The sequence below is a fragment of the Pan troglodytes genome, chromosome 8, assembly GCF_028858775.2.
Source record: "Pan troglodytes isolate AG18354 chromosome 8, NHGRI_mPanTro3-v2.0_pri, whole genome shotgun sequence".
Lineage (NCBI taxonomy): Eukaryota > Metazoa > Chordata > Mammalia > Primates > Hominidae > Pan > Pan troglodytes.
The window spans coordinates 123,067,937-123,090,759 of NC_072406.2; the positions used below are offsets into that span (position 1 = coordinate 123,067,937).

The 22,823-nt window shown below is 34.3% G+C and overlaps 1 protein-coding gene across 6 annotated transcripts in view; it reads left to right on the forward strand.

Annotated features, from left to right (window-relative positions):
- Positions 1 to 22,823, forward strand: part of SHOC2 (SHOC2 leucine rich repeat scaffold protein) — a 93,992-nt gene that overhangs the window by 28,797 nt on the left and 42,372 nt on the right. For 3 of the 6 annotated variants that reach the window (XM_521602.8, XM_054659890.2, XM_063782100.1), the window contains one exon: positions 15,837 to 16,773. The exons of 1 other annotated variant lie outside the window; for it this stretch is intronic. In XM_521602.8, coding sequence (XP_521602.2) covers positions 16,071 to 16,773 — 703 coding nt within the window. In that variant the 5' untranslated portion in view covers positions 15,837 to 16,070. Of the gene's footprint in view, positions 1 to 3,295; positions 3,481 to 15,836; positions 16,774 to 22,823 lie in introns of all 6 variants that reach the window. 2 more of the 6 variants (XM_016919317.4, XM_063782099.1) reach the window with 1 other exon arrangement.

Consider the following 22,823-nt stretch of genomic DNA (forward strand, 5'->3'; position numbering starts at 1 on the left):
TAGCAATAGATAGATTAGCCAGACAGAAAATCAATAAAGAAATAACAGACTTGAACAACATTTTAGGCCAAATGGACGTAACAGGCATATACAGAGCATTTCATTGAACAGTAGCAGAATATACACTCTTTTTAAGTGCACATTGAACATTCTTTAAGACACATTAGGTCATAAAACAAGTGTTAAGAAATTTGAGAAGATTGAAATTGTATCAAGTATTTTTTTGTAAGCATAAGAGTATGAAACTAGAAATCAATAACACCAGGAGGAAAACTGGAAAATTTACAAATATGTGGAAATTAACACATTCCTGAACAACCAGTGGATCAAAGAAAAAAGGGACATTTGAAAGGGTGTCTCGAGACAAAAGACAGTGGAAACACAACATAGCAAAACTTACGTGAAGCAGCAAAAGCAGTTTTAAGAGGGAATTTTATGGTGATAAATGCTTCCATTAAGGAAAAATGAAGATAATCAAATGAACAACCTTACTTTGTATCTCAAAGGACTAGAACAAGCTTGTCCAACCTGTGGGCCACATGCAGCCAGGGATGGCTTTGAATGTGACCCAATACAGACTTGTAAACTTTCTAAGTTTCTTAAAACATTATGAGAGATTTTTTGCATTTTTTTTTTTCCCCAGCTCATCAGCTGGCGTTAGTGTTAGTGTAATTTACATGTGGCCCAAGACAATCCTTCTTCCAGTGTGGTCCAAAGAAGCCAAAAGATTGGAAACCTTGTACTAGAATCCAAACCAGACGTAAAGTTGTTAGAAGGAAAGGAATAATAAAGATCAGAGCAGAAATAAATGTGAAATAGGGACTAGAACAACTGTAGAAGAGATAATGAAACTAAGAGTTGGTTTTGTGAAAAGAAACTGAACTGACAAATCTTTAGCTAGACTATGCAAAAAAAGGACTCAATTAAAATTACAAATGAAAGAGAAGCCATTACAGCTGATACAACAGAAATACAAATGAGATAATAAGAGACTACAATGAATAACTATACACAAACAGATGGATAGCCTAGAAGAAATGGAAATTTTTTTCTAGAAGCATAGAGTCTACCGATCATGAAGAAAGAGAAAATCCAATCACACCCAATGACTGTAAGGAGACTGAATCAGTAATCAAGAACCTCCCAAAAAAGAAAAGCTTTGGACCTGAAGGCTCCACTGGTGAATTCCAACAAACCTTTAAAGAAGACATAGCACAAGTCCTAAAACTCTTCCAAAACCTTAGAGGAGGGAATACTTCCAAACTCATTTTACAAGTCTGGTGTTGCTGTGATACCAAAGCCAAACAAGGACACTAAAAGAAAAAAAAAAAATACAGGTCAGTATCTCTGATTAACGTAGACGCAGAAATCCTCAACAAAATACTACTAAACTGAATTCAGCAACACATTAAAAGGTTCACACACAGTGAGCAAGTGGGATTTATCCCAGGGATGCAAGGATGGTTCAGCATATGCAAGAACCAATAAATGATACACCACATTAACAGAATGAAGGACAGAAATTGTGTGATCTCTCAACAGATACAGAAAAAACATTTGACAAGATTATCACTTTGTGATAAAAACTCAACAAATTAGGGATAGAAGGTACGTATCTCAACACCGTAAAGATTATATAAGCCCTCAGGTAGCTGGAAGCTTGTCCTCTTAAGATCAGGAAGAAGACAAGGATTTCTTCTCTCATCACTTCTAGTTTATAAAGTACTGTACATCTGAATCAAAGCAGTTAGACCTGAAAAAGAGATAAAAGACGTGGAAATCAATAAGGAAAAAGTAAAATTGTCTTTCTGTAGATAACATGATCTTATATGTAGGAAACCCTAAGGACTCCGCCAAAAATGTTAGAATTAGTAAATGAATTCAGTAAAGTTGCAAAATATAAAATTAGCGTACAAAAACCAGTTGTGTTTCCATAAACTAACAATGAATAAGAAGTTAAGAAAACAATCCCCTGTACAGTAGCATAAAAATAAAAAGGAATGAATTTAACAAAGGAGGTGAGTGATCTACACAGAAATCGATAAAACATTGATGAAAGAAATTGAAGAAGACACATAAATGGAAAGATATCCTGTTTTTGAATTTGAAGAATTAATATTATTAAAATGTCCATACTACCCAAAGCAATCTATGTATTTGATACAACAGCTATCAAAATTCCAATGATATTTTACACAGAAATAGGAAAAGCAGTCCTAAAATTTGTATGTAACCACAAAAGACTCCAAGCAGCCATAGCAAGAACAATTCTGGAAGCATCATACTACCCGATGCCTCCATAATTGTTCAAAATATACTACAAACCTAGTAATCCAAACAGTGTGGTACTGGCATAAAACCAGAGATAAAGACCAGTAGAACAGAACAGAAAGCTTATACCGTGTGTACAATCAGTTGATCTTTAACAAAGATGTTAAGAACACAGAATGGAGAAGTGATAGTTTCTTCAATAAATGGTGTTGGAAAAACTGAATATCCATATGCAGAAGCATGAGCATAAAAATTTCATTCCTGTACTATATATAAAAACATGAAAATAATTACACCATATACAAAAATCAACTCAAAATAGATTATAGACTTAAAGAGCGAAAACTGTAAAATTACTAGAAGAAAACAAAGGGAAAAGTTTCTTGAAATTGGTTGGGGCAATGATTTTTTGGATATGACCCCAAAAGCATAAGGAATAAAAGTGAAAATAGAGAAATGGTATTGCATCAACTGAATAAGCTTCGGCCCAGCAAAGGAAATGATCAACAGAGTGAACAATAATTGACAGAATAGGAGAAAATATTTGCAAACCATACATTTAATAAAGGCTTAATATCCAAAATATATTTAAGAACTCAATGATACAAAAACAACCCAAGTTTTTAAGATGAACAAAGGACTTGCATTGATGGTCTTCAAAAGACAACATACAGTGTACATCAGGTATGTGAAAAAATGCTCAACGTCATTAATCATCAGGGAAATGCAAATAATAACCACAATGAGATGTCACCTCATACCTGTTAGATGTCACCTCATACCTATTATCCAAAAGACGATAATAAGACTGTAAGTGTTGGCGGGGATATAGAGAGAATAGAACTCTTTTACACTGTTGTAAATTGGTACAGCCATGTACTGAAAAATAGTATGGAGTTTCATAAAAAAAAAGAGAACTACCATATATGATCCATCAATCTCATTTCTTTGACTTCTTGGTACATATCTAGAGGAAATGAAATTATTATATTGTGAAATGTCTACGTTCCCATGTTCATTGCAGCATTGTTTACAATAACCAAGATATGAAATCAACCTATGTCTTCATTGATGGAAGAATACACACAGAAAATGTGACGTTCAGCCTTCAAATCTAGGAAATCCTGATATTGGTGACATGATCTGATCTTGGCCCACTGCAACCTCTGCCTCCCAGGTTCAAGCTATCCTCCCACCTCAGCCTCCCAGGTAACTAGGATTATAGCCATGTCTGGCCAATTTTTCTGTATTTTTGGTAGAGGTGGGATTTCACCATGTTGGCCAAGCTGGTCTTGAACTCCTGACCTCAAGTGATCTGCCTGCCTCAGGCTCTTAAATTACTGGGATTACAGGTGTGAACCACCACACCTGGCCTAATAATGTCTTTTCAATTGATTAAAACTTACAGGCACAGGGCTGTTTTTATTTTTGATTTAGGACAGACTTAAGAGGTCATCTGTAGATTGTTAGAGACAATGAAACTACTAGTTTCTCTTAAATATTGCCCTCTTTCACACTAGTTAACCTTAATTTTTTGCCTTTTTACGTTTTGTTTTTTTCAGCTTTTAATAAAGCAGTAATTTAAGTGATTTTTTCCCAGTTAAATTTTTAAAATATAGTCTTCACTTTTAGATAAATTTTAGGTTCATAGCAAAATTGAGTTGGAAGTACAGAGTTCCCGTATATTCCCTTTTCCACCCTACAAGCGAAGTCTTCCCTGCCACCACCATCTTGCATCAGAGTAAGCACATTCATTATTATTGATGAACTTGCATTAACATATTATCACAGAAAGTGCATAGTTTACATTAGGGTTTTTACTGTTGTAGGTTCAATGGATTTTGACAAATGTGTAATGACATATAACTATCACTATAGTATCATAGGGAATTGCTTTACTGCCCTGAAAATTCCTGTGTTCCACCTATTCATCCCTCACTCCCCCAACCCCTAGCAATAACTGATTTTTTTTTTTTAAGTTTACTTTAAGTTCCAGGATACATGTGCAGAATGTGCAGGTTTGTTACATGGGTATACATGTGCCATCATGGTTTGCTGCATCGATCAACCTGTCGTCTAGGTTTTGAGCCCTGGCTGCATTAGGTGTTTGTCTTAATGCCCTCCCTCCCCTTGTCCCGCACCTCGCAAAAGGCCCTGGTGTGTGTTGTTCCCCTCCCTGTGTCCATGGGTTCTCATTGTTCAATTCCCACTTATGAGTGAGAACATGCAATGTTTGGTTTTTTGTGCCTGTGTTAGTTTGTTGAAGATGATGGCTTCCAGCTTCATCCATGTTCCTGCAAAGGACATGAGCTCATTCTTTTTTTGTGACTGCGTAGTATTCCATGATATATATGTACCACATTTGTTTACCCAATTTGTCATTGATGGGCATTTGGGTTGGTTCCATGTCTTTGCTATTGTAAATAGTGCTGCAGTAAACATATGTGTGCATGTGTCTTTATATTAGAATGATTTATACTCCTTTGGCTATATACCCAGTAATGGGATTGCTGGGTCAAATGGTATTTCTGGTTCTAGATCCTTGAGGAATCGCCACACTGTCTTCCCCAATGGTTGAACTAATTTACATTCCCACCAGCAGTTTAAATGTGTTCCTGTTTCTCCACAGCCTGGCCAGAGTCTGTTGTTTCCTTACTTTTTAATAATCACCATTCTGACTGGCGTGAGATGGTGTCTCATTGTAGTTTTGATTTGCATTTCTCTAATGATCAGAATCACTGATCTTTTTATTCTCTCCCTGGTTTTATCTTTGCCAGAAAGTCTCATAGTTGGATTCATACAGTATGTAGCCTCTGCAGATTGGCTTCTTTCATTTAGAAATGTGCATTTAAAATTCTTTTGTGTCTTTTTGTGGCTTGATAGCTCAATTCATTTTAGCGCTGATTAATATTGTATTTTATGATGTACCACAGTTTATTCATTCACCCATTGAAAGACATCTTGGTTGCCTCTAAGTTTGGGCAATTATAAAGCTGCCATAAACATCTGTGTACAAGTTTTTCTGTGAACATAGTTTTCATCTCATTGGGTAATACCAAGGAGCACAATTGATGGATTGTATAACTTGTGTGTAGTTACAGTAAATCTTTGAGAGAGAGAGATATATATACACACACACACACGTGTATATATATATATTTTGATAGGTTTGATGTGTATATATATTTAAACCTACCATCTTATGCCACATATTTGGTGGATTGGGGGGAATAGAAAAGGAAATATACTTTAAAAATGGATATCTGGTGATACCTCTTCTATAGTATAAAAAGGAAAATTTTTAATTATATATAATTATTACTTTTTAATATATTTAACCTAAGTGAAGTCATCTATCTTGGTTTATTTTATTTTCTAATTTGGCTTGTCTATAAGCACTGATTTAGTTTTTGTTGACCAAAAATTTGTTGAAAAATTACATTTTTATTCTAAATAATTTGTATTCAGGAAAAGCTACTGTTTGCCTCTTTTTAAGGAAAAAAAAGTCCATTGTTTTTGTGTATAATTTATTAAGGTTTATATTCCAATTTAGTGTTCACAGTATATACTAAGTTAAAATATTTACTTATATTAATATTAAATATTACAAATGTAATTTCTTTTTTACTAAAAGATATTGTCCTAGAATAGAAATTGAAATATTTGAATTAATTACATGTTTTATTTTCTGATTATACATTTTTTAACATGAGAGAGGCAGCTTGGTTAGGGTGGCAGGAGTATATTGACTATGGAATCAGAAGACTTGGTCATCTAGAATCATCTCATTCACTACCTAGTTATATGATAAATGTTTATGTTAGCATCAAAATAAAGGGGTAGTATCAGCTAGCTTCTTTGCAGCAGATTCTCAAGTCACTTTGAAATTAAAAGTGCCTTTGAAATTAAGGTTTAAATGTTTTGTTATTTTAATATAGGTCTTAATCAACTACTATAAAACAGGAACTGATAAAGATGCTAACAGTATATTTGTGAACAAGACAGACCAGGTCCCTTATCTTATGGAAGGAAGTCTTACAGAGCTTACATTCTTGCAGGGAAATGGGATGTGTCATAAGCAAATAAACATAAAAGAGTAAAGTAATTTCATATACTAATGTTATGAAGAAAATAATACAGGATAGATGGTCAGAGAAGGCTTTATTTAAGGGGTGAAGCTTGAGGTGAGTCCTAAATATTAATAAAAGAGTCAGCCATGCGAAGACTGGGGAAGAACATTCCAGGCAGAGGAAACACAGACAAGGGCTTGAGGTAGGAAAGAAATTGATGTTTTCAAGGAACAGTAAGAGCAGTGTTACTGGGGAATAGTAAGCCAGTGAGAGATTGGTAAGAGATAAGGTTGAAGAGACAGTCAGGGAAACCTTTTCCTAAAATATGTTAATTTTGAGATTTAATGGGGCAACTCTAAGATGTCTTTTCTTTACCTAATATTTGAAAAATTAGCCATTTCTAGTCCTCTGTAACATTTTGTGCTGCATACAGCGGAAAGCCATTAGAGAATTTGAGCAGGAGAGTAATATGAACTATTTGGATAAAAAGTGCTTTGTTCACTTTTTGGAGAATGGATTTAAAGTATGTGGGAATCAGCAGGCCAAGGTAGGAGACAAGGTAGTTCAAGAGAGAGATGATGAGAGCTTGGAGTACGGTGAAGGCAATGAATGTGGAGAGTAGATGATTTGTGATTCATTTTGACTAAAGTCCACCATGTTTGCCAAAGGTTTGGATATGGGAAATTAAGGAAGGAGGAATAGGAATAACTCTTAAGTTTCTTGCTTAACTGAATGTTGTCTTTTACTGAAATGGAGCAGTTTGGGATAAAGATCTGATTTTGGAAGGAAATCAAGTTTGATGCAAATGAGGTAGGTTTTTAGTGAGATTGGGAGGAAAATCTATTGATTATCTCAGTTCAGTTTAAAAGACATTTATTGAGGTCTCTGTATGCAGAGTTTTGTGTAGACTCATTAACTGCTGACTTAATAAATTCATACTTGCAATATCACGTGTGGGACATCTGTTAACCTGTAGTGTGAAAGGGAACTTCAGGGGGAAAATAGAATCTTTTAACCAAGAAATACATAATGTGACTTTGTGTCATTGCTCTGTTTTCTATAATTTTTGTTTCAACCAAAATATTATAATTTCTTTTTTACTAAAGTACATTGTCCTAGAGTAGAAATTGAAATATGAGACTTAATTACATGTTTTATTTTCTGATATTACAATGTTCATTCAACACTGAACAAAGTTCCTGTTCTCGTTGAAGAGTTAGGAGGAAGGAAGGGTATAAAGACATAAGGAACAATTAAGCAAATAAAGTAATTTTAGATAATTTAAAGGTCATTGTCATCAAAATTGGAAGATATGACAGAGTTGTAAGTGATGGAAACTTATTAAATATATGCTTTTTAAGTACATGGGTCACACAACCCAAATATATGGCTATGTATGGGTAGCACATGCACCAACATATGTAGAGAATTATAGACTTTGCAGAGTCACCTGTAATAGCTTCCTCTGGTATCTGCATGTGCCTAATTGCCTGAAATGACTCCTGTGGATCCAACAGGTTTTTTACATTTCATGTCTTTTTTTTTTTGAGACGGAGTTTCGCTCTTGTCACCCAGGCTGGAGTGCAGTGGCGCTCACTGCACTCTGCCTGGAGTGGCTGCAGTCTCGGCTCACTGCAACCTCCGCCTCCCGGGTTCAAGTGATTCTCCTGCTCAGTCTCCCAAGTAGCTGGGATTACAGGTGCGCGCCAGCACACCTGGGTAATTTTTTTTGGTATTATTAGTAGAGACTGGGTTTCACCACGTTGGCCAAGCTGGTCTCAAACTCCTGACTACATTTCATACCTTAAGACCACTCTGCTTCTTTGGATATAGCCGCTTGCAATTCTGCTGCTTTGCCTAATGTCCTGTGATACTTTGCTGCTTTTTAAAAAACCTTTGTTTTTCACAGCAGTGCTCCTTGTCCTAAAATATGTTGAAATTGTGGAATAAAAAGTTTAAGACTTTTCCAGTTTGAAAACTCTTCTGACATGTTAAAAAATGATAGTCTTGTATAAAATGAATGTTTTAAATCTTACATTTATCTTGATCTGCTTGGGTTTAGATTGTCTGCCTCCGTTACCTTATATAATCATTATGTATTTCATGTTTATGAGAAATAAAAGAAAAAATAAATGATTGGGCCCTAGGAAAAATCCTTTTTTTTTTAAATAACAAAGTATTCCGTTTAATGTTCCTTTTAATATATTGCCAGTGAAATATCTCGTAAGTAGCTTCTTCTTGTAAGAAAGTTAGATATATTTGTAGCCTCTTTAGTTGAAAGAAAAGGTTTTAGCTGACTTGCAGAATTAGACATCAGGGTACCTTTTCTGGTGAACCTGGAGCTTTGTTCAGAGATCAAGAAAACAAGCTCTTTCTTGGGCATTTGCCGTAAGGCAACATTAACTTAATAGATATTTTCTTCCTGTAATTTGCTGATCTTTGTATTTAAGTTTGGAAATAGCAATATTCATAAATGGGTACCTTTGGTTGTAGTATTGTTCCGTGCTTTCATACCATTTAAATGGTTCATCAAGATAAAATATGTTATTGTAGTCAGCAAGATTGGTTAGAATAGTGCCCTGAATATCAGTAGCTCTGTATTCTAGTTTCAGCAACTCAGTGACTCCAATATGTGCTTGAGTAAATCAGCTCATTTCTTTACTTCTCAAATTCTTAGGACTGTTGTGATTGAAAGCTTATTGCTTTGTTTTGCCATAATTTACTATCTTTTTAGCTTTTTAATGCTCGTCTGTTATACCGACTCTTTGACTTAATTGAACATAGTTTTTTACCTGGTGTGTATAATGCCGCATGTATATGTTTGTGGATAAATGTAAATTCTCCTGCAGGAAGAACATCAGATTCTTAATCATTAAGATACCCCCCCCCCCCCAGCCCACAATTTCCAACTCACTCTTCCAGTTTCTTGATCACTCCCTTTTCCTCTAATTATCTAAGAAACTAATGGCTTATTAGGTTCACTTTTTTCTCCTTACCAGCCCAAACTGTACTGTCTGGTCCCTTATTTTTCTGCCACACTTGCCCTGTGAATCCCCTCAACTTTAAATTAATTTAGGAATACAATTTAGATTGCCAAATACAGTTTTGGAGATTGATGCCACTACAAATTAATGATATCAAAATTTATCAGACTCAGCAATTTTATTTATCTCTGGTCTATGTCCTCATACATTCCTTTTACTTCTTTCATCAACCCCTTAGCAAACTTTGCCTTTCATGTTCTCAACAGATTAATTTGCTTCTGTTTCACCAAACAAATATGATTCTGTATGTAACTGGAGATGATAATCCCACTTAACTCTCTTATTCCTCCTCCCTTCAAACAAACTTGTCTGTAGCTGAATCCATTCTCATTTTTTAATTGAAAGGAAAAAAGATCTGTCTTCTCTAAGGCTAAGTTTTCTGCCAGTATGCTACATATATTTGACTACTCCTTCCTTCTAAAATTTAAATAGATGAACTGGCTGCTGCTTTGACAATACCCTTTCCTAGTTTATGTGTACCTCTGTTTCTCTTTGAGGCCTTTGTCTTCCATCCATTTCTTTCTTCTTTTTTTTTTTTTTTTTTTTTTTTTAAGACGGAGTCTTGCTCTGTTGCCAGGCTGGAGTGCAGTGGTGTGATCTTGGCTCACTGCAACCTCTGTCTCCCAATTCAAGCGATTCTTCTGCCTCAGCCTCCCGAGTAGCTGGGACTACAGGTGTGCACCACCACGCCCAGCTAATTTTTGTATTTTTAATAGAGACGGGGTTTCACCATGTTGGCCAGGATGGTCTCAATCTCCTGACCTCCTGATCCGTCCGCCTCAGCCTCCCAAGATGCTAGGATTACAGGCGTGAGCCACTGCACTTGGCCCATCCATCCATTTCTAAATAATTATCTTCCCCAGAGTACCAGTATCATCTTCTACATGCGTTTTGTGGATAGTCTCATCTGAAACCTTTGCTGTTGACACCAAAGCTGTATCTTTATTTCTAGCCCAGACCTCCCTCCTTTATTCTAAAATCACATTTTCAAGTGTGGACTAGACTAGAATCTAAGTATAAATTTGTTCAAAATTTTACTAATTTTCTTTTTTTTTTTTTGTTCCCTGTCTTGAATAATCATGCTGCCTCCACCTGATTTAAGCCGGCTACTCAGACATTACCCTGAATCCCTTCCTTCTCCCTACTCCTGTTCATCCCCAACTGCTTTCTGTCTCTAGAATTATTCCTATATTTTCCTAGTACCTTTGTAGTTTAAACCAGTTGTTCTCAAGTACATCAGACCTAATATCCCATTTATGCAACATTCTGTAACACTTCCTTACTCTTCTAAAATGATAGTAACCTACATTATTTTTAAAAATCTATGTAATTTCTTAAAGGAGATATATAAGAAAAATATTGTACATTTTATATGTTATGTAAATGCTTAGGCACAATGATATTAGAAAAAAATGAAGAATTTATTATACATTTTATGTTTCAGTATTTAAGTGTTCAGGCACAATACCAGAAAGCAATGAAGGGCAAAAGTTTGTACATATGTCCTCATGAATGTGATTGTTAGAAGTGCAAACTGATATAGACGTGTTATATTTGTGACTCGGATACCAAGATCAGTATGAGTATCAGTGATCATCAGAAATAACAAATAACTCTTAAAGAATAGTGCAAAAATATTGCAGTTTTTGTGTAAAATGGAATTAGGTGCTCAAAATTATAAACAGGTATTTCACCTAGTTATATATCTGGTAGGTATTTGAAGGTTGTACAGTATGCAAGGATAGTTCTCATCTCCAGACCTGGCCCATTAAATGCCAGTAGCATTTCTCTAAACATTGAGACAACCTAAAGTGAACCTACAAAATTCCAAAATACTGTAGCTAAAAATAGTTAGATTGTACCTTTATCATGTTTGGCATGGACTGTTGCAGTGGCTTCCAAATTTGGCTCTACATAGAATCACCTGGAAAACTCTTTAAACATACAGCTTACTGTTCCCTACCACAGATATTTATTTTGTTAGCATTCTTGGATTAGGGGTTAGGATTTCTAAGCTCGCCAGATGATTCTTGCTGAAAATGTCTGGCAATGATTGAACATTAGGGAATTCTTGCTGAAAATGTCTGGCACTGATTAAACACGAAATTATTATTGCTTTTTAAATTTTCTGCCTTCCTTCTGAAGTCCTGACTGTTTACAGTCATTCTAAACATTGTCAGGTAAATTTTGTTAAAATATGACTGTAATCATAGCCTCTTCTCTTCTCCTTCAGGAATCCTTTATTGGCTTTTTATATTTACTCTTGGCAGCCCCTAAGAGTACACTGCTGGAACATTAGAGTTGAAAGAATCATGATGTCTGCATGATAAAGTCCAAATTACTAAATTTGAATAACCAGCGTTTCCAAATTTGGCAGCCTACATTTTTTACTTCTTGTGTCCAATTTGCATAAAAATATAGTTCCTGAAAGGAATGATTTAAAACCTGACACTGACTTATGACAGGGCTTGGGAAACTATGGCCTGATGGCCAAATCCAGTTTGAGGTCTGTTTTTGGTAAAGTTTTATTGAAACACAGCCACTCTTACTCATTTGCATATTGTCTACTTTTATGCTAAACTGACAGAATTGAGTACCTGCAGCAGAAAGCAATCTGTCTTTCAAAGCCTCAATATTTAAAATCTGGCCCTTTACAGAAAAAGTTTGCTCACCCTTGACTTAGAAGCCATTAGAAGCCTAAATGAATTGTAATCACCACCCTCATATAGTCATGATTTGGATGTTTTATCTCTGAAATCCAACATGGGATGGGAAAAGAATATATCTGGGCTTTTGAGTCCTGACCAGGCTGACCTGGTTTTGAATTTTTCCTTAGTCACTTAGTAGGCATCTGACTTTGGTGCCTCAGTTTTCTCATCTGTAAATTGGGACTAGAGGAACTATTCTACTTAGGAATTTGAAATTCAGAGTTTTCATAATTTGGAATATAGTTATGTTCCAGAGAAAAATGGTATCAACTCAGAGCTCCACCAAGTTTGTAGTTTTTATTTGGTTTTGTTTTTGAGGAATTTCTCTCTGTCGCCCAGGCTAGAGTGCAGTGGCACAATCTCAGCTCACTGCAACCACTGCCTCTTGGGTTCAAGTGACTCTCCTGCTTCAGCCTCCCGACTAGCTGGGATTACAGGCGCCCGCCACCACGCCCGGCTAATTTTTGTATTTTTTAGTAGAGATGGTGTTTCACCATGTTGGTCAGGCTGGTCTCGAACTCCTGACCTTAAGTGATCCGCCTGCCTCAGCCTCCCAAAGTGCTAGGATTACAGAAGTGAACCACCACACCTGGCCAAATTTGTAGTGTTTTTGTTTGGGGTCACTAATGGTTAAGTGTATTCAAGGGAGCTAACATATCAAGTGCTTCATATGCAGTAGTTATTAGGTGGAGGTGAATAAAAGAGTCCTCTGGGGTAGTAAAGATCCCAGTATAAAAACCTCCTTGCCAGCCTCAGCTTAATTATTGTTGCAATTTTATGCTTTTATCACTAGATTTCAAGCATTCTGAGACTGGGTACTGTGTATTCTATTACCTAAATGAGTGCAAGATTCAAATTTTGTGCAAATATAGCCTTCCCCCAAAACATAGTGGAGTTGAAGTGATTAAAAAACAACTATTAAATAAATAACTTATTTCCAAGAAACATGAAAGATTACTCTCAGTATGTTTTCTTATCTAAAACATTTGACAGTGTCACCTGATTCAGGTCTGAACTAGATCCAGAACTTAATTTTTGACTGTCAGATAATTTGTTAGTTCTCTTGGCCAAAAATATTTTTACTGGATGTGAAAAATTTTTAGTTAATAGCTAGGTCTGTCTGGTTAGTTAATTCCCTTAAGTAAAGCATAGTAATTTTGTCAAAGTCAAAAGCTTTATTCTCTGACTAGTTATATTTCTTATGAGCTATTATTGAACTATATATATCAGCAAATCTCATTAGGTACAAGTGCTACAGGATGAGTTTGTGGGTCACTAGTTCAAATTCATCACCACTGCAGTAAACCCATCAGACAGTTCAAGTATCAGTCTGAATTTCAGATACAGTGGATAGTATTATGGATTATGGAAAGTCCTTTTAGATTTCAATGGGAACTTTATTAATAACTTATATTTTCATTAATACAGTTTCTTTCTTGACCCACCCATTACCTTCAACATTCATTGTTTTTTAATTATATTTGAAAAATATAATATTAAATATACTGGTGTTCAGATCTTACATTTGGTCATATCATGTGTTTCCCGAACTTGATAAGCTTTTGTTGAGGCGTTTATTTTTATAAAATACCTAGACCCCCTCTCCCTAAAATTTTGATTCAGTGATTTGTGATGGAGCCTGGGAATTTGTATTTTTAAACAAATATCTCAGGTCACGTATTTTCTTTTTTCGTTTTTATCATTAGAAAAGTTTACTTTTTATTTCTTTCCAAGTTTTCTTACCTTTTAATAGGGATAATCTTGTTCTATCCTCTGTACTTAATATATGTGATTTTACACCTTATGTATTTCATTTGATCCTTATATAGGAGGTGTCCTTCTAAATTTAGGGTATACATATCTTGCTAAATAGAAATTTGATTTCCAGAAACTTGATATAATGACATTTCTTAAATACAAATTGATAAGCAATGCCTGTAACCCTTTAGCTATGCATATTTCCCATTATTCAGTTGTATGGTTTTAGTAAATGTACTTTCATATTGGCTTATCAGCATTATTTTCTGAATCAGTATCTCTAGAGTTTTTCTTAGTCTCTCTCCATCGCAGCGCAAAATAATTTTTTTCTTTTTTTTTGAAAGGATTGAGTAGTAATAGATAGAGCTCTCCTGGTGTGCTAGCAAATAATGATGTATTTGTTTAACTGTAGAATCTTATATACCAGTAAAGTTCATACTGTGCAGTTTCAAATTTACAGATTATTCATCCTCTACCCCAGTTCCTGTTATTTCTGCACATTTGACCATTTGCTTCAGCAAAGTGACACATTTTCAGTGTCCCGTGCAAACTAAGCTCCACTCCCTATTCTAGGCAAAACTTTCTTTTTCATGCCACCCACCTGTAATGCTTTGCCATCTCTCCTTTACTTGCTTGAACACAACCCATTAATCCAGGACTAGTTAGCCTAAGTCCTGTATGCTTTTCTCAACCGTTCTCACTGTTACAAATTTTCTCAAAAGTGCTATAGCATATGCCACTTGCCTGAGGATTTAATAATATGCTGTCTTATCAATTACTTGTTATATGTGAGTGTTTTGGCTGTCTAATTAAACTACAAGCTTGTATACAGAGAGGTTCACATCCTATAAAAATAAATTATTAGCAGAATCCTTAGCACTTAACATAATCACATCCTTTTGGTAGTCTGACAAAATTCTAATAACTGTTTTAACCTCTTAAGCTAGTCAGGTAAGAAGTTATTTTATCTTTAATCTCTAGTACCAAATAATTACCATTTAGTTAAATAGAGTTAACAATAGAGTCATAAAATAAGAATTACTAATTTTAAATTTCAAAATGTTTAGGGAGGACTGATTCCTTCCATAAATATTTTACTAATCTTTTTGTCCTTTGCCAATCTTTTCGGCCTGTCATTTTACCAGCAGACTTTTTCTGCTTTTGAGAACCCTATGCCATTGATCTTTCTTTTTCAGTCCCTAGAATATACACATCATTGGACATTGCCCTTTGTCACTGGTTTTCAAAGGTGATCCTCAGGTCTACCTCCATCAGAATCATGTAGAGTGCTTATTAAAGTACAGATTATTAATGCCCCTTTCCCTGAACTGTGCTGTTTTTCATACATATTTCACTTTGTTCATTTTTTTTCTTTTGCCAGACTGCTCTCCCTTCTATCGTCACCACCACTGAAATATTTTCTGTTATCTAAAGCTATCCGCCAATTAATTGTAGCTAGAACTGTTTTAGTGTAGTGGGTTAGCAACATAGGCTGTGAGCACATACTACCTAATTTGGAATATTGGCTCCATCATGTTTCCAAGATCTCAGAGTTAGTTACTTAAAAATATTTCTGTGCTTTAGTGTTTCTTTGTATAAAATGGGGATAACAATGTATCTCATAGGGCTGTTGTATGTGTTATATTAATACATGTGAGTTCCTCAGAATAATGCTAGTACATAGAAAGCACTTAATAAATATTAAGCTTATTGTTGTGGTTTCTTCCACTTTTTAGGTCTTATAAAATTTTCTAGTAAAGTAACTTACATTCATACATCTTCCTATTAGATTGCAAGTTTCTTGAAGGTAGAGCCAGCCTTATTAAGCTGTGTAGTTTTAAATGGATTTTTACCTATAAAGGATGTTCATAAATATTTGAGAATGAAATCATAGGAAAATGGCAAACTCTAATAAGATTGTTTTTCAGAGCCTATTTAATATAAATTATCTTAAGTAATTTAATACTGTCTATATTATATTTCAGGAACTCTAATGAATCATTGATTGACCAGCACTATTTTACCAGTTGGAATGAATGATCAGAAATGGGCATAGTGCTTTTAGATCCAACATGTAACAGATGGATGTTACTCCATGCTGATTACTTCTTCAAGCCAGTACTTTTTTGATTGTGTAGGATCTTTGTCTCTTCATCTTTGAATTCAATTACTGGAAAATAAAAGGAGTTCATGTAGTTTTTGTCCAGGCTTGAGTCACCATGAGTAGTAGTTTAGGAAAAGAAAAAGACTCTAAAGAAAAAGATCCCAAAGTACCATCAGCCAAGGAAAGAGAAAAGGAGGCAAAAGCCTCTGGAGGTTTTGGGAAAGAGAGCAAAGAAAAAGAACCTAAGACCAAAGGGAAAGATGCCAAAGATGGAAAGAAGGACTCCAGTGCTGCCCAACCAGGGGTGGCATTTTCAGTTGACAATACGATCAAACGGCCAAACCCAGCACCTGGGACTAGAAAAAAATCCAGCAATGCAGAGGTGATTAAAGAGCTCAACAAATGCCGGGAAGAGAATTCAATGCGTTTGGACTTATCCAAGAGATCTATACACATATTGCCATCATCAATCAAAGAGTTGACTCAATTAACAGAACTTTATTTATACAGTAACAAATTGCAGTCCCTCCCAGCAGAGGTGGGATGTTTAGTAAATCTCATGACACTGGCTCTAAGTGAAAATTCACTTACCAGTTTGCCTGACTCTCTTGATAACTTGAAGAAGCTGCGGATGCTTGATTTACGGCATAATAAACTGAGAGAAATTCCTTCAGTGGTGTATAGGCTGGATTCTCTCACCACTCTTTACCTTCGCTTTAATCGTATAACTACTGTGGAAAAGGACATCAAAAACTTGTCAAAACTCAGCATGCTTAGCATTCGAGAGAACAAAATTAAACAACTACCTGCTGAAATTGGTAAGAGGCCTTGGATTATTATTATTTGTAGTATTTGTTATGCTAAATAATTTTGAGTGCTTTCTCATGTCAAAAAATGCCTGATACTTGCCTAAAAACAGCTTATTTCTAAATTACAACTTTTTTATGGTTTACTTTATTCCATTTTCAGCACTGTTAATAGTACATGGCTTGAAATTGTTTCGTAGAATTAAAAAGTGAGTTAGAAAATAGATGTAATTAGATCTTTCCCACACAAACCTAATCTTCTTTAACTTTCATTGGAGAATAAGTAAATTTAAAGAAGAAAAGATGTTTGCCTAATTTTCAAGTTGTTGCTAACTGTGTTTAAAGTATCTGTTGATACAATTTTATTAGATATATGAAAACTACATTTTCTCATTCTCTGACTTTTCCACCTTTATCTGAAAGATGTTTAAATTCACATCACTTTCTACCTAATTTACCACAAAAGGTTGACAAATCAGAGCCTTACAAAAGAGCAGTGTCATAAGAAATAGAAAAAAAATTTTTTTTTGCATCTTGAAAGTACTTACATGTTTATTAAAAATAACACAAGAATTTAGAAGGGTAGAAGAAACGTCACCTGTAGTGAATGCAGCACTGTTACCATTTTGCTAATTTTCATTCCAGTCTTTCACATAAAGCTAACTTGTACTAAAACAAAGAAAATGTTTTTTAAAGGCTGGTAGTAGGAGAAAAAAATAGGGAATATAAACGTGTGAACATGTCAGTAAAAAATTAAAAATTAGTTCTGGCATTTTTAATTATGGAAAAACATTCTGAAACATTTGGAATATAGTAATCCATTGACATCAGTTTTGAAAAATTGATAAAGGTATTGCCTCTGTGGGCCATTTTTATAAGATTTGTAAAAATTGTCATAAAATGTTGATTATGAAGCTTTTTAAAGGATGTTTTCTTTTTGTATTAAAGGCAATTTATTCTGAGAAAAATAAAGATTATATTTTTGTTGCTTTCAGCATTGGTCTTAAAATGAGTGATAAACTTTCTGATTTTTAGGTTTCGCAGCTTTTCAAAGATATGATATTCTGTGAGTGTTTTAATATTTTGTTTAGCTTTGAAAAAAGATGTGGTTTAAATTTTAGGTATGACTTGTTACATTTAACTCTTAACTAGACAATCCAAATATTAATTAAATTTTGGTTTAATTTAATGTGTTTAGAAAATTTATGATAGGTTTTCTCAAGTAATGTACTGTAGAGTATGACTTACTCACGAGATATTAAAATATTCCCAGGAATTTCTGGGTGAAAATGTACCATTCCATGTCTTCAGATAGGAATGTGGTTGTTGAATGACTTGTTTTAGTGTCATATTTAGTCAAAATTTGACCTGCATGTTATGGCTCATTGTGGAATAGAATTATAGGCAATTGGAGAAATAAATGCTGAATTTCTACATAGAAATATAAAAGTTACTTCCTGTCTTTGTTCTTGTTTTGTGTATGTGTTACACTCAGTCCTAAAAGTCTAGCTTTAATTCACAAGTCTCTAAGGACTTTCTCCATAGCAATGCTATCAAATTACCTAGGAATTAAGAATATACATATATGTTCTTGAGCATATAGATAGCATTTTTACTAAAAAGTGAATGTATCTTTTAAAATTGGCATATTTTAAGTAATTATGTGGCTTATATTTGTGGCTACCTAATCTTTTGACCTTTATTCCTAAATTGTAATTTTAAAAACAGCCATTGAATTTGTTAATGGCCTCCTTCCCATCATTAGTGACATTACTGAAGTTTGTGTTTTTGTAATTGCTGTACTTCTGTAAAAATGGTAATATCATAAATGTTGCTTATTTCATTCTAAGCAGGGCATCAGAAAGTAAACTGCTTTTAAAAGTATAATGTTTTTCATAAGGAATTATGATTTATAAAGTTTAACTTAGATACATGGATCTGGGGCAAACATGCAGAAGTCTGGGTCATCTGTTTCTTTATAGGGAACAAGAAAATAAAGGTTAGTAAAAATAACATCATAATAATAAGAATGGCTGTTGTTTGAGCACATGAATCATAATACTATACATTGTTCTGTCCATGTATACTTTAATTATACTATCTTATATCCTTACAGTAACCCAATGAAATAGGTATTTTCCCCATGCTACTGAAGAAGGAACTGACACTGTAGAAAAATTAGGTAATTTACTGAAAATCATGCTTCTAGGTTGGCAGAGTCAGAATTTGAAATGTAAATCTTGGTCGTTTCCACTGTAGTCTCCCCACAATCTAGAAAAATGGGTACCACCCCCCATAGATTTTGATTCTCTGGTAGGTCCAGGGTCTGTACTTTTAAAGAGCAGCCTGTGTTAGTTTATGTGCAACTGCAGTTGAAAGCCATTGCACAAGATTGCGGGGGAGGATTGGGTTTAACAGTTTAATTATAATATAATTCACATACCATACAATATACACATTAAAAATAAACAATTCAGTGGTTTTTAGAATATTGAGATTTATGTAACCATCAGAGATAATGTTAGAACATTTTCAGTACCTCCAAAAGAAACTCTGAACCCTTAAGCAATCACTCCTAATTTCTCCTAACTCATTAACCCTAGGCAAACACTAATCTACTTTCTGTCTCTATAGATTAGTGTTTTCTGGATGTTTCCTATAAATAGAATCATATAATGTGTGGTCTCTTATGACAGGTTTCTTTTAATTTGCATATTTTCAAGTCTCATCAAGGTTGTAGCATGTATCAGTACTTCATTCCTTTTTATTGCTGAATAATATTTCATTATATGAGTATACCACATTTTATTTATGCATTTATCAGTTGTCAGACATTTGGGCTGTTTTTGCTTTCTGACTGTTATGAGTATAGTTTCTGTATTTGTGTACAAGTTTTTGTGTGGACATTTGTTTTCACTTCTCTTGAGTATATACCTAGTAGAATTGTTGAGTCATATGGTAACTCTATGTTTAACCTTTTTGAGGGATTACTAGACTGTTTTCCAAAGGGACTGCAACATTTTACATTCCTACCAGCAGTGTTTGAGGGTTCCAATTTCTCTGCATCCTCAGTAACCTTGTTATTATCCGTCTTTTCTTATTATAACCATTCTATCGTGTGAATTGGTATCTCATTGTAGTTTTGTTTTGCAGTTCCCTGATCACTATATATTTGTTTTTAATTCTTGAGAGCTATCTTTTATTGTAACGGAAAGACAGAAATAGTTATTTTCTGTGATGTAGATCTTGCTTTAATGGGTTTTTAATTTAAAAGAAGTTCTGAGCTCCTTGGAGAATGTTTATAATATAAGACCTGTGCTCAATGATCAAGTAAAATGGAAATTTGACATTTTTTAAAGTGTTAAACACCTTTAATATAATTTGACTTACTGCAGAAACCCATAACAGGGAATTTTTAATTCAAAATATATGCTAATTATAATTTTGTTAAACTTTCATTTATGCATATTAGAGCTACATTATTTATAAATATATATTAAATTTATATTAGATGCTTATTCTTCATTGTTTGAATAAATATATCACTTTAAATCATGCCATCCAGTTTTTATTCAGCAGTATATTTGAGGAATATAAGTTTTTTGCTGGGCACTGTGACTCACACCTCAAATCTCAACTACTGGGAAGACTGAGGCAGGAGGGTCCTTGAGCCCAGGAGTTGGCTGGGCAGTCAGCTATGATTGCGCCACCGCACTTCAGCCTGGGCAACAGAGCTAGACCCTATCTCTAAAAAATAAAAATAATTTTTTTAAAATTAGGAGTTTTCGAAATAGAGCCTACTATTTAGTTTAAATAATATAATTGGAATTTAACCACTACACAAGGTTGGGCTATGCTGTTGCCTTGATAGGAAAAAAATATTAGAACATTTATCCTTTTAAGCATTAATGACATTTTTATTAATGTAATGTGATTTGATACCAGTGATACATATTCACATGGGTTAAGATTGGCAGAAAACAATAAAAAGATACTGGAACAGACTGTTCAGAGCCAGAGATCTATCAGAAAGTAGCTAAGAAAACTTTTCATTTAGTAATGTTCATTTACTTTTCTCCTTTTGTATGTTAAGGCATAGACAAATAAAGTAAGTGTCCCTTCTTTTTGGGTTAAGTAGACAAATTGAAACCTTAGTCATTGCTTTCTTTTATAGATCAGTGTTCCATTCTTCCTGTCATTCCTTCTTTCTCCATTTCTAATCTTGAAAAAGACTCTTCACTCTATACAAAGACAGTCAAGAACCCATGTTTTCAGAGGGAAAACAGGAAATAAGCACTTTTTTACCTCCTTTCCCAACTGATTGGTTCCTTTGAGTTTCTTGTAAAAGATGTGCTTTTGTATATTCTCTGTTTATGAGTGGATTAGAGCAGGGGCCACCAGATAGACAGTTTGTATAATGAATCTATTTATTCAGGCAACTCTAGACAGTGAAGTTTTAAAGGATTTTATTTTTCTGGGAAGGAAATCGTTGCTCATTGAAACCAGGTATAAACTTCATTTTGTATTTTGCTAATATTCCTGTGATTTCTTTTCTCTCTGAATTGTGGGTTTAGGATTTCTTCTCTTTCTTTAAAGTTTCCCTTATTTATTCTTCTTTATAAAAACAGAAGTTGGAGTATTTTTAAAAATGTGTTTTACCTACATTGTAGGTTCAATAAAATGCTACATATTTATGTAGTATACAATTTCATGTGGGTCTAGTTGTCAAAATAACCTTTTTTGCTTAGGAAAATTATCTAATATATTAAAGTACATGCTTTTTGAGAACCCATATCATTTTCTTCATTTACAAAGCAATTCTCACATCATTCATATGTATGAGAAATAATAATGAGAAATAATAATTGTACCTATTTGTGGTTTACAATGTGATGTTTCTATACATGTATACAATGTGTGATAATGAAATCATGGTAATTAGCACATCCATCACCTCAAACATTTATCATTGCTTTTCACTGGACACATTCAAAATCCTCCCTACTAGCTATTTGAAAATATACAATAAATTGTTTGCTAAAGTCACCCAACAGTGTTACAGAACAGTAGAATTTAGAACAGATAGAATTCCTCCTATCTAGCTGTAGTTTTGTGTCCATTAACCAACCTCTCCCCATCCCGCTGCTCCCCAACCCCCGCCCCCCTTCTCAGCCTCTAGTAACCACTATTCTACTCGCTACTTCTTTGAGATCAACTTTTTTAGCATGAGAGAACATGCAGTATTTATATTTCTGTGCCTGGCTCATTTCACTTAACATAATGTCCTTCAGGCTCATTCATGTTGCTGTGAATGACAGAATTTTATTCTTTTTTTGGCCGAATAGCATTTCATTGTGTATATATACCACATTTTCTTTCTTCATCTGTTGTTAGAGGTTGATTCCATATCTTGACTATTGTGAATAGTGTTGTAATAAATAAGAGAGTGAAGGTATCTCTTTGATATGCTGATTTCCTTTCCTTTGGATATATACCCAGTAGTCAGATTATTTGGTCATGTGGTAGGTTTTTGTTTAGTGTTTTGAGTAACCTTCATACTGTTTGCCATAGTGGCTGTACCAATTTATGGTACACCCACCAACAGTGTATGAGAGTTCTTCTTTTTCTGCATTCTCACCAGTATCTATCTGTTTTTGTTGTTGTTGTTGTGATGATGTTTTTTTTTTTTTTTTTTTGTCATTTTGATGATAGCCATTCCAATAGGGTTGAGATACCTTCTCATTGTACTTTCGATTTTCATTCCCCTGATGATTAGTGATGTTGAGCATTTTTTCGTATACCTTTTGGCCATTTGTATGTCTTGAGAAATGTATACTTAGATTGTTTGCCCATTTTTAAATCACATAATGATGATTATTGTTTTGCTGTTGAGTTCTTGTATATTAATCTATTGTCAGATGAGTAGTTTGCATATATTTTCTTTCATTCTGCAGGTTGTCTCTTCAGTCTTTGTTTCCTTTGCTCTGCAGAAGTTTTTAGTTTGAAATAATTCCATTTGTCTGTTTTTGCTTGGGTTTGCCCTACTTTTGAGGTTTTACCCA